Here is a 13,223-nt window from a genome sequence, read left to right as displayed (position 1 = left end):
TAGGAAAAAAATAATAAATGCATCTAGTAATTTGAAAAGGGGTTTAGATTTAGGGACAAAAATAAAGTCAAATGGATGGTAAGATATAGGGACGGAGGGAGTATTTAACTTTTTAATCATTTAAATGCACAAAATTTTATAGGAAGTTTCTTCTTTTAGGTTTTTTAACATGTGCCCTAAGGGCACAAGTTAACACTACCCTTATAATAATATAACAATGAAGAGTAATCATTTTCTTCAAGTATTTTAAATACATATAAGTTTTAAAATAAAGATTTTGTCAACGTATCTTAACCGTATTGTACCCTAAATTTAAAAAATTTCACGTATCCGCGTACCCGTATCGTATCGCACTCGCACCCTGTTAGCCAATATATTTTACTAGCTGTAATAAATGTGGTCAAAGTATAGTTGACCTAGATTCAAAGAAGATTCGAACAGAGTGTTGTGTTGAAAGCAAATATGGGTTCGAATATGGCAGAAGACTTCGATAAAGCAGTTTTCGAAGGTGGTTATCAGCAGTTATTCTTTAAGTCAGTTTTTATTTTAAGTTTGTTTTCAAATAAGGAAAACTGTCGACTTGTGGCAGTTGTAGTTTTAGTTTCAAAGAAATGTAGTTATTTCTAGACTTAGTATAAATAGTAGTTTTTCATAGGAAAAACAGGTCACAATTCCATCATACAAACTTACACTCAAAGTATCCGTATGGAAGCGAGAAACGAGTCACAAGTTGCAATGTATGAATCTGTGTACCAACTTTTATTTAATCAATGCAATTTACCCTTTTTTCTTTAAGTGTTCTTGCACTTTACTTTGTTAAGTTCGATTGAGTTCAAGTGGATTGAATTCGATTGTTTTTATTGTGTTTCTTATATTTTCGACACCAAAAACACAGAATTTCTAACAACAAGAACAAACACAATATGTCCTAAGATTTACTGGTTGATCTTGCAAGTTACCATTTGTAAACCAGCGGTTGTTTACGAAAATCCAACGTAAACAAATTGGCACGCCCAGTGGGACCGTTTGTGTTTTTGTTTATAGTTTTTGTTAGAGTTTCTTTTAATTCTGGTTTGTTTTGTTGTGTATGCAATTAAGAAACAAGAAATTGCTTCTTAATATGACACGCGCTAACAACCAAAAGAAAACAAATCCAACATCTTCAAATGAAGATGTGGATCAAGTGACGGTTGAAGATGATGTTTCATCCCCAGGGAATGTTAGAACATCCCAGGCTGTTCCAACTAGTAATACAGTCACTCAAATATCGTCTCAGGCCATGCCTTCGATGGCCACAATAATTTCTCAAGCCATGCCTTCGATGGTTACCCAAACTTCCCATGATTATCCAAATAATACTTCTATTCAAGGGGTTTGGGATCATAGATCAATGCCATATGGTATGCCATCATCATTGATGCAAGGCTTACAAACTAGTGGTAATATGTTTTCAGAGAATTTAAATGTTTCATTACCACAACTTTTTGGTCCTGGGGTATCTACAACATATAGAAGTCCCCAACAAAATTTAACCAACGCTTCTATGGCTGCCATTAGGCAAACTATGGAAGAAACTAATCATGATATGGTTAATATGATGACCCAACAAATTGGTACTGTCATAAATCCTTTGATTCGAGACACCAACACTAGTTATCAACGGTTGTCTGATCAAATGGAAAGAATTGCCAATTTCTTTGGCGCTCCACCAATCCAAAATAACCCATTGCCTCAAAATCGAAATGTGAGGGCAATTGAAATAATTGCTGATGAACCAGTGGTTCGAAATCATGAAAATTTTGTCCAACCACAAGTAGTACAACCACAAGTTCAGGCAGAACCTGAAAGACAACCTATTTTGGTTAACAGAAACCAAGATGCCGATCAAGTGGTTTTACAAGCCCGTCGGAACAATTTCGATGGTCAGAATAATATAGCGGGTATTGTCGAGGCTTTGTTAGCCCAAAATGGTTTTAATATGGGTTTACGTAGACCAAATTTTGCGTCTCCTTTGTCTGAATATGTTTTAGACGCTGAATTGCCTAGAAATTGGAAAATTCCAAAGTTTACCAAATTTGCTGGAGAAACTAATGAATCTACTGTCGAACACATTGCTAGGTTTCTCATGGAAGCAGGAAATATTGCAGAAAATGAAAATTTGAGAATGAAATATTTCCCAAGTTCTTTGACAAAAAATGCTTTTACTTGGTTTACAACTTTACCTCCTCATTCAATTTATAGTTGGAACCAATTAGAAAAAGCCTTTCATGAACAATTTTACATGGGTCAATCTAAGATTAGTTTGAAAGAATTGGCCAGTGTTCGACGTAAAAGTCATGAGTCAATCGATGATTATCTCAATAGGTTTCGTCTCCTTAAGGCTAGATGTTTTACTTCTGTTCCAGAATATGAATTAGTCGAAATGGCTGCTGGTGGCCTCGATTATTCTGTTCGAAAGAAATTAGACACCCAGTACTTAAGAGACATGGCCCAATTGGCAGACAGAGTTCGACAAGTTGAAAGACTTAAAGCTGAAAAAACTAGAACTCATAACAAATTTCCCAAAAAAGAAAAAATTGCCTATATAGAAACAGGAGATAGTGAACCTGAATTCGATTGGGGTTTAGATATCGTTGAAGACAATGATATAAACCTGGCAGAATTAAAAGATGGACCTCCATATGCTTGTAAAATGTTGAGGCCATCCAATGGAAAGAATCCTGAAGATCCCAAGAATGATAAATATCCTTCTAAAACTTATACTTTTGATATTACTAAAAGTGAAGAAATTTTTGATCTTTTAGTTAATGATGGCATAATATTAGTGCCACCTAATATGAAGTTACCTCCTTTGGAACAAAGGAAGAAAAGAGGATTTTGTAAATTCCATGGTTTTTTAGGTCATAACCTATCTCGATGTACTCGTTTCAGGGATTCTGTACAAAAAGCTCTTGATGAAGGGAGGCTGAAATTTGGAGAGAAATCAAAACAACAAGTGGATGGAGATCCTATGAAAAAGGCAGAGTCCATGTTTGTTGATGTGTCTACCAATGTGGTAGAATCCATGTTTGCTGGTATTTCTATCAATATGGTGGAAATTTCAGATAATATTGATGTAGAAATGGTTACTGAGGACCATCGAATTGAAGAGCCAGTGGTTACTGAAGATCAATTGGCCAAGGAAATGGAGAAAGCATATCCAAAGGCTGAAGAAGATTTGGTTGATTTTTTAAACCGATGTAAAATATCTAACACCCATGCTATGCTTTGTCCTCGATGCAGTGCAGTGTTCGATAAAGAAGCTGCGAAATCAGTTGAAGGATATCAACCTCAAACAAAACGTAAAGGAGGGTGGTTCGAGAACCGTTCTAAGTTTGGCTTTAACAAAAGAGGTGTTCCTTACAAGATGAAAACTTCAGAGAAGTATCAAGTGAAGAACCATAAGAAGACGTTCGTTCCTTCATCGAAGTCTCCTATTGATACTTGGGTTTTCTCTGGAGGCAAGAAAACTGGTCATTCTGCGCCTCCAGCACCACCAACAAAATGGGTAAAAAGAGCTGTCAAAGTTCCAGACCAACCAGAGAGTTCTAATCCTAACAAGTATGCTTACAAAAATAACTATAAAGGTAAGAATCCTATGACTAGAACTCAATGGCGCCGTTTTCAACGCCAGAAAAAGGAAGGAGTTTTGAAAGACGTCACTAATGGTGACAAAAGTAAGGGAAAACAACCAATAGTTTTCGAAATGGTTAAAAAACCAGCTACTGAAAGAATTTTCCCTCCATTATCTTCTGCTTTAAACATCCCTAAAGGGGATGATGATATTCTAACTTCTACTTTTTCAGACTCTGAACCAAGTCTTGACATTATATGTGTGGTTTCTGTACTACCAATTGAATATGCACATGATGTATCTTCGAAGGCCAATCATGATGATGAATGTGATTTCACTGAGGAAATGGCTCGTCATAGGCCTCTATGTTATTATGTTATGAATAATGGCTGCATCGAAGATCAACATGCAGTGTTCGAGAAACCTGATGATAGCATGAAGCTTCATTTAAAGCCTTTGTTTATTCAAGCTAAATTAAATGGTGTTGGAATTAACAAAGTATTAGTAGATGGTGGTGCTACTGTTAATCTCCTACCACAATCTTTTCTAAGGAAACTTGGTATTTCTGAATGTGATTTGAAACCACATAATGTAGTGCTCACTAATTATGAGGGATCTACTGGACAATCTCTTGGTGCCATCGAACTAGAATTGGTAGTAGGAAGCATAACCAGAGCAACTGTGTTTTTGGTAGTTCCTTCTAAAGCCAATTTCAATGCATTATTAGGAAGGGAATGGATCCATGCTGTAGGTGCAGTTCCTTCTACAATGCATCAAAGGATTGTGATTTGGAGGAAAGATGGTTTGGTAGAGAATATTGAGGCTGATCAGAGTTATTATTTCAAAGCTGAAGTTGATAATCAAGATATCAACAAAAAGAACTTTGACAAACAGCTTCAATTTATTGCACCATTCATGGAAAATGATGCATCAAGTTCTATGACTAAAGAAGAAAAATTCTTTGTAAAACTTGCACCAGAATGGGGTTTTCGTTGGAAAACTGCATTCGACGATGACTTCGTAGTGGTGAACAACGAAGATTGCCATGAGAAAATACCTGTAAAGGAAAAAGATTTGCTGAAGACAAGAAGTACTTCGTACAAGAGGGTTACTGATGACCAAGGATGTTCAGCAAAGGGAATCTCACCAACCAGGTGGGATATCAATAATTGATCAATGGTTGAGCCCAGCATATGGGAAAAGATTACGGCTTATGTAGCCGAGAAAAACTTCGATTTGGCTGAAACAGCCAAAGAAGAAGAGGTCTTCGATGCTTCAGTAGGAAATAATTCTGATGACCTCATTGATGATAAAAAATTAGACTGTATTTATGATGATGAACCTTTGGGTTTTGAAGAAGATCCAATGAGATCTACAGTAAAAATGAAGGCCCAAGATCCTCTTGAAGAAGTGGATATAGGAGATGGTTCTGTAAAAAGACCAACATACATAAGTTCAAAGATTCCTAAGAGCTTCAAAGATCGAATTGTGGCGCTTTTGAAAAATTACAAGGATTGCTTTGCTTGGGATTATCATGAAATGCCTGGTTTGAGTAGAAAGGTAGTAGAGTTGCAATTGCCAATTAGGACAGACAAGAAACCAGTGAAGCAAATTCCAAGAAGGTTTGCACCAGAGATTCTACCAAAAATAAAAGAAGAGATCGAAAGACTCCTCAAATGTGGCTTCATCAGACCTGCAAGGTATGTTGATTGGTTAGCTAATGTAGTTCCTGTTAAAAAGAAAAATGGTAGTATAAGAGTTTGTATTGATTTTAGAGATTTAAATCTCGCTACTCCCAAAGATGAATATCCTATGCCAGTAGCAGAAATGTTGGTAGATTCTGCAGCAGGTTTCGAATATTTGAGTATGCTTGATGGTTATTCAGGTTATAATCAAATATTTATTGCTGAAGAAGATGTTTCTAAAACAGCATTTCGATGCCCAGGGGCATTAGGATGTTATGAGTGGATAGTAATGCCATTTGGTCTTAAAAATGCTGGTGCTATATATCAAAGAGCAATGAATTCAATGTTTCATGATTTTATTGAAGATTTTATGCAAATTTACATTGATGATATTGTTGTGAAATCATCTTCTGAAAACAAACACTTAGAACATTTACGTTTATCATTCGAAAGGATGAGACAATATGGATTAAAAATGAATCCATTAAAATGTGCGTTTGGTGTTTGTGCAGGTGATTTTTTAGGATTTGTTGTCCATAAAAAGGGCATCGAAATCAATCAAAATAAGACTAAAGCTATAATGGAGGCTAAAGCACCCTCTACCAAAAAAGAGTTGCAGTCTTTATTAGGCAAAATAAATTTCCTCAGAAGATTTATCTCTAATCTCAGTGGCAGAGCGCAAGCATTCTCGTCATTGCTTCGATTAAAGAAAGAGGAAATTTTTAGATGGGAGCCTGAACACCAAAAGGCATTTGAAGACATAAAGTCATATTTATCTAATCCTCCTATTCTTTCACCTTTGTTGAAAAACAAAAAGATGAAGTTATATATAGCATCATCTGAAAGAACTATAGGGAGTATGTTAGCACAAGAGGATGAAAATGGTATAGAAAGAGCCATTTATTATCTTAGCAGAGTTTTAAGTGATGTTGAAACAAGATATCATCCTAGTGAGAAACTATGTCTTTGTTTATATTTCTCATGTATGAAACTTAAACATTATATAAAGCCTTTTGATGTTTATGTTTATTCCCATTTCGATATTATTAAGCACATGTTATCTAAACCTATTCTGCATAGTAGAGTTGGTAAATGGGCTTTGGCACTCACAGAATATTCTTTAACTTATCAATCTTTGAAAACTGTGAAAGGCCAAATAGTGGCTGATTTTATTGCTGATCATTCCATTGAAGAACCTGTGACTGGGGGCATCGAAACATTTCCATGGACATTGTATTTCGATGGGTCTAGTCATAAAAATGGTTCTGGAATAGGTATAGTTATAGTTTCACCAACAAATGAAGTAACCAAATATAAATTTCGAATTAGCCAATATTGTTCGAATAATGAGGCAGAATATGAAGCCTTAATAAATGGTTTAGAGATTTTGCTCGAACTGGGGGCAAAATGTTTAATTATTAGAGGTGATTCTGAATTAGTAATAAAGCAAATAACAAAAGAATATAAATGCCTCAAAGAAACTTTGATAATGTATTACACTATAGTTAATGCATTACTTAAACATTTTGTTCAAATTGAAGTTCAACATGTTCCTAGAGCAGAAAATCAAGAAGCTAATGATTTAGCTCAATTGGCTTCTGGGTACAAACTTTCGAAGGAACAAGAGCAAGAGGTTATTGAAATTAAAACAAAGCGTAATTCGATAGACATTGTGCCTAACAAATTGTTAAGACCAAAACTTGGGGGCATGGAAGCATCTCAAGGATACCTTCAGAGTGCAAAATTTTCTGAAATTTTGGTCATTAACAATTTGGATGATGATGATTGGCGAAGACCCATAGTCAATTTTTTGGAAAATCCAGATGGCACAACTTGTAGAAAAGTCAAATATAGAGCCTTGAGTTATATGATAATAGGCAATGAATTATTTAAAAAGACTCCAGAAGGAGTTTTACTCAAATGCCTTAGTGAAGCAAAAGCATATTTGGCTGTATCGAATACTCATAGTGGTGCTTGTGGTACACATCAAGCAGGCCATAAAATAAAATGGCTTTTGTTTCGACAAGGTGTTTATTGGCCAACCATGTTAAAAGATTGCATAAATTTTGCTAAAGGTTGTAAAGAATGTCAAGAACATGCTGGAATTCAAAAAGTACCAGCTAGTGAATTACATTCAATAGTAAAACCTTGGCCATTCAGAGGATGGGCTTTAGATGTAATTGGGGAAATCAAACCTAAGTCATCCAAAGGCTACAAATATATTTTGGTTGGAATAGATTATTTCACTAAGTGGATAGAAGCTGTTCCACTAAAAGATGTGACTCAAGATGAAGTTATAAACTTCATTCAAAAATTTATTATTTATAGATTTGGCATACCAGAAACTATTACTACAGATCAAGGATCTGTATTTACTGGTCGAAAGATGGCAAAATTTGCTGAAGAAATGGGATATAAATTGTTGACTTCAACACCATATTATGCTCAGGCAAATGGTCAGGTAGAAGCAGCAAATAAGAATTTGATTACTATAATCAAAAGAAAGGCTAGCCAAAAGAAAAAACCCAAAGAATGGCATGAGTTTCTTTATGAAGCTTTATGGGCAGTTCGAACTTCTCCTAAAGAATCCATAAATACTACTCCTTTTCGATTAACATATGGCCATGATGCTGTATTGCCAACAGAAATCTTACTTCAATCTACTCGAATTCAAAGACAAATCGAAATCCCAACAAATCAATATTTGGATATGATGTTGGATGAATTAGTAGATATTGATGAAGAAAGATTAATGGCTTTAGAAGTGCTTACAAAGCAAAAAGAAAGAATAGCAAAAGCCTATAACAAAAGAGTTAAATCGAAATTATTCCTGCAAGGAGACTTAGTTTGGAAAGTTATTTTGCCTATGGATAAAAAGGATCGATGTTTAGGAAAATGGTCTCCTAGTTGGGAAGGACCATGGAAAATCCTAAGAGTTTTCTCGAATAATGCGTATGAGATCGAGGAACTACAAGAAGATCAGAGAATTCTACGCGTAAACGGTAAATATTTGAAAAAATATAAACCGATGTTACAAGAAATTAAAATTACACAAGAGTAATTTGATTCGAAATAAAAACTTGGCATTAATTTAAAAATGCCAACTGACGGGCAGGTTACATCGAAATGTTTAAAATAGAAAAACCATTACAAAAGAAAACACAAAGTACTTAAAGACAAAAAGCATTTAGAAATGGTTTTCACCATTCAGTTACAATCCCAAAACGATCGAGAAACCAGCGAATTTCTGTATCGAGACGACACCTGAAGCAAGCATTGACCAGGTAGTAGTCATGATCTGGCCCAGGTAGAAGTGAATACCAGCCTCCAATTCTCCCATCTCCTGCACAGTTGTGGTAGTTGTTGCAAAAACGACGCCTAGTAAGCCAAATAGGCATGGGCCTATTCCACCAAGGACAGCGAAATCGATAAGTCGAAGTTCCTCCCAAAATGTCGCTTCGAAATTCTGCCAATCGATGTGTCCATGCAAGATCTTTGAAGTCTTCGAGGATGTTTTCTGGCATAGGCATGGAGAGCGCGTTGATGAGAAGAAGGTAGTACCTTGCACTCAGAGAGCCAGTAGCATTGATAGCAGTAGTAAGGAGGCGTTTCATTTCTTCAATGTTTGGATTAGCATCCAACATGTGTTGAGTGCTTCGGAGAATACAGAACATGGCGTTGCCATGATTCCAGAGTCTAAGTTTAAAAGCAAACTTAGAATGAGCCACCATAGCATTGTTGTACCATTCATTGGGGTCGTAGAGGAAGTAGAGGACATCATCTCCAAAAGCCTTAGAAACTTCAGAATCCTCACTGACGCGCCAATGCCTGCTATTGGTATGGCGAAAGGCGAAAAGATCTTTCCTGCTTTGAGCAGCAATCTTTGCAGCAATCTTGACTAAAAGATCATCACTCAGATTATCAATGGTGGTCATGATGATTTAAGAAAGAAAAGCTTTGAGTAAGAAGGATTTTTTCGGACGAAGACGAAACAAAGAAAAGAATGATTTTTATAAAAGGGAAAATCATATTTATAATGGAGGGAAGTTGAAAGAAGTGGCTCAATCAAACGGTTCTTCTTGCTTTGAAGATAATGACACGTGGGAGCAGTTATTCTGATGGCCAATGGTTACTTAACTTTGTAATCTGAGGGAAGTTTTAAAGGTTTTATTTTAAAAAGGATTAATTCATGTTAAAAGGTCATTTATTTGTTTTATTTCTTTTCAACTTCCTAGGCAAGTTTAACTTGTTGGGTTAAACAAAAAAGTTACTTTTTTGTTTCCTCATCATTAAAATGTCTTGGAAATTGTTCCAATCTTATTTGGATTTAAATAAAATTTAAATTCGATACAAGAAAATAAGAAAGGAATTTCGATGATTGAAAAGAAATTGTCGTTCGAAATAGAAAATGGTCCACAGATTGTTATAAAGACATTACAGACCAAGATATTCGATAAGGCTGAAACAAAATAAAAGTCTTAGAGAATAAAATAGAAACAGAACTAAATCTCAAATGATGAGATGAGTTTCTCAATTTGGCTTTTGTATTCAGCCAGTTGGGTATCGAGAGCATGGTTGTCATTTGCAAGTTGAGCAATGGTAGACTCTAGTTCCTTGGAGAGCTTGAATTTGTTAACAGCTTCATTGGCTTCTCGATTTCTGGCTTCATCCTTAGCCAAAATTTCAGCTTTCTGAGCTTCCAGTTCTTTAATCTTGGCATCGATGTCAACCACTTGCTGTTTCGCATTGTTTCTTTCTTGCTGAAGAGTTTTAAATTTCTCTTGGAAGGATGACAGTTCGATCACAATTTGATCATGATGCGCCTTCTTCTCTGCCATTTGAGCTTGACCAGTTTTCCTCTTCTGGAAATTCTGATTAGCACTCTCCAACATTGGTTCAAGATAATTAAACAGGTTTCGAAATTTCCAACCAGTTGGGAGAGCACCAAGTTTTTCAAATAAACACTTGATTTCAGCAAGAACTCCAGCATCCTTTTCAATCAACTCTAGCAAGTTGGCTTCGATGATCTTCTTTTGAAATTCTGCTAGCAAGTTGTTCTTTGAAGTCTCAGAGGGATTTCCCTTGGATGAATCAGAAGTTTGGCCAGTGCTAGTTGAGAAAAGAGTATTACTCTTAGCTATCAAGGCAAAGGCATTGAAAGGATCATCTTTGGCCAATCGATCGATTTCTTCCAGATCGATCATAGGGGTATCTTGTTGAACAATTATCTCTGCATCACCAGGAGCATCTTGTCGAGTAATTATGTTTGTATCTTCAGTAGCAAAGTTCGATACATTATCTCCAAGGGTGGGTGCAGAATGAGATTGGTCATTGTTGAGTGATTCATCATTTACTAAGTCATCAGTGGGTGTTTCTGCCTGTTGTTGTTGAGGAGGATCCACTTTAAAACCTTCTGGACTGCTAGCATCATCATGCTCATCCTCTTTGTCTTCAGCAATTGGTGAAGTGGTCTTCGAAGAAGGAAGAACTTGCCCATGTTGTGATGGATTAGTTTGTTCTTGTTCGATACCCTAAAAAGAATAAGATAGATGCTTAAAAAACAGGACATTTAGAGATATTTTGTATAAAATATGGTTTCGATAAAATACCTTCGAACCATTATCACCAACATGTGAATGAGCACTAGAATGAGAAGTCTTTCGACGACGTTTGAGTGGTTTAGATGGCGAGATGGGGGGAGAACTTTCAGAAGCTTCCACTTCGACTTCTTTTTCTTGGACAAGTGATATTTGTTCTTGTTTTCTTTTCCTTCTTCCTTCAGTATGGACTTTGGGAAGTGTTACTTTGGAAGCTTCGATCTGTTCTTTAGTTATCTCCACCTCACTATCATCATCAGAGAGATCAACAGTTGCTTGTTCTTTCTTGCTCTTCGATCTAGAATGTCCTTTTGATGAAGTTGTTTTCACTTTGGGTTCCTTTGATTTAGGAGGTTCCTTCGATGCAGCCTCAGATTTCTTCGATTCAACTTCTTTAGTTTGGGAAGCTTTCTTTTTCTTCTTGTCAGACTTGCTTTTCGAAGTGTTCTGGGTGCTGGCATCATCGAGCTTTGCTTCTCCTGGAGTTAAAGGCAAAGCTGAAATATGTGATCATACAGATAAGTACTATTTCTTTTAACAATAGTATTAATGTGTTTTAGCGAAAGGAAAAATCATACCCATGATACTGGGAGTTTCGATTCGAACTTGGGATAATTCATAGCCAAGTTCACCATTATATTGGTATAAATTGCATTTAGCATAGGTTACTGAATTATTTTGTGGGAATTTGAAATTATAAAGTAACCATTTTGGGTATGGTGGCCTGAAGGCCAAAGCAAGATTACAAGATGGAAGTCTTGCTAGTCTCATTTTCTTTTCTAAAACATAAAGATATTTATTGGGTGTTCCAGGGGGAAAAATTGTTTCTGAAATTTTCTCTCGAACTTTATCTCTCAGAGTTTGAGCAGCATAATATACTGTCCTCTTTGGATGTAAAGGGTCATATGTTGTTTGATAATATCTTTGAAATTGCTGAATTTCTTTAATGTGCGTACCTCTAGTCTTCTTGTCTTTGTTCTGCAAAGTGTGAAAAGTACTGATCAGTTGAGGCAGCAATTCATCAGGATTCCCTCGATTGGATTGGCGTATGTAATAATTTCGCCACCATCGAAAGAATGCTTCAGAGCATGCAAATGATGTTGAGAAATATGTAGGCTCGAACACAGTTGTTCTCTTGGCTTGAATTATGGATTTCCATACAGGTTCGATCAGAGGAATTTTCCATTCACTTATACTTTTGAACAAGGAGCTGGGTTTTGATTGAACCATACCAAACTGTCTAGCTACATGGTTAGGTTGATAACCATATACTCCATAAGGGCTACCAGGTGTAAGTCTGCTAGATAGATAGGTAGGGGTCAAATAAGCTTCCCATATAGCATTTATTTATGTTTTATTGGCTTTTTTCGAAGTGGTGGGAAAGTCTTCTTTGAACCAGTTAGGTCCATATTTCCTAGTGGCAAATGGTGCCATCATAGGGGTGAAAATGGGACAATCAAGCAGGGTTTCATAAGCATTTGCAAAAAGTTGTTGTGAAGACTTGTTCCCATCGGGGTGAAACATAGCTAAGCCTATACCTTCAGTGGTCTTGTCTGAGTATGCTGATGTGTAAGAGGAAGGTAGGATCGAAGCAAGTTTTGATCCAAAAATGGCTAAAAGCCATAGTTGGAACAACCATATGGGTCCTGATACAACTAAATTTCCACCAGTTTGGGGATAATCTCTAAGATTATTAGTTGTTTGGTTAAGGGTTTCATATAAAGAACCTAGGATCAGTTTACTTAAACAGATATCTGTTCCTTCATGTAACTGACTAGCTAGACACATGAATTTCTTAGGGACTTGGACTGACCTTGAGCAAAAAACATGCATAGATAACCAGTAGGTCAAAAAGGCTACATGTTCATCTGCAGATACTTCAGCACATTCGGTATCATGGTTGTTAGCTATAAACATACCATAGGCAGGGCTATCGAAATTGACTGAGTATTGAGAGGTGGTAACATCTGGATTAAAGGTGTATCCAGTTGGTTTTAAGCTAGTAAGGCCAGCCACATCTAAAAGGGTAGGAGTGAGCATTCCACATTTCAAGTGAAGGCTGTTGTTCGATGGGTTCCAAAAATGTAAAGCAGCAAATATCAATTCATTATGGTATTTTGGACCATATCGAGATATTTGGATGAGATCAAAAAGCCCTTTCTCCTTCCAAAATTGGCCCTTTTGTTTTTGAACTTTGTCTAACCAAGCAATATATTCGGGATAAGTTTTTGGTTCAGTCCTAATTTTGGATTTTACAAAACTTAGGTCAAAAGGACCTTTTGTGAAAATTAAAGGAGGTTGAGTTTCAATGCATGGGAAAAGAGAATT

General features: G+C 36.2%; 2 protein-coding genes across 2 annotated transcripts in view; both read right to left on the bottom strand.

Annotated features, from left to right (window-relative positions):
• Positions 1–13,223, bottom strand: part of LOC146911334 (epoxide hydrolase 2-like) — a 67,646-nt gene that overhangs the window by 32,616 nt on the left and 21,807 nt on the right. The window lies entirely within an intron of this gene.
• LOC146911338 (uncharacterized) lies at positions 8,360–12,224 on the bottom strand. The gene is made up of 3 exons (XM_085726595.1): positions 11,852–12,224; positions 10,908–11,392; positions 8,360–10,829 (listed from the first exon to the last, which is right to left on the bottom strand). The coding sequence occupies exons 1-3, from the start codon at positions 12,123–12,125 to the stop codon at positions 9,801–9,803; spliced, it is 1,788 nt and encodes a 595-aa protein (XP_085582721.1). The 5' UTR covers positions 12,126–12,224; the 3' UTR covers positions 8,360–9,800.

The sequence above is a fragment of the Medicago sativa genome, chromosome 7 (assembly GCF_051527215.1).
Source record: "Medicago sativa cultivar Bolivia chromosome 7, Bolivia_mono, whole genome shotgun sequence".
Classification (NCBI taxonomy): Eukaryota; Viridiplantae; Streptophyta; class Magnoliopsida; order Fabales; family Fabaceae; genus Medicago; species Medicago sativa.
The sequence above is the reverse complement of the archived record's forward strand: the minus strand, read 5'-3'. Positions and strand labels throughout refer to the sequence as shown.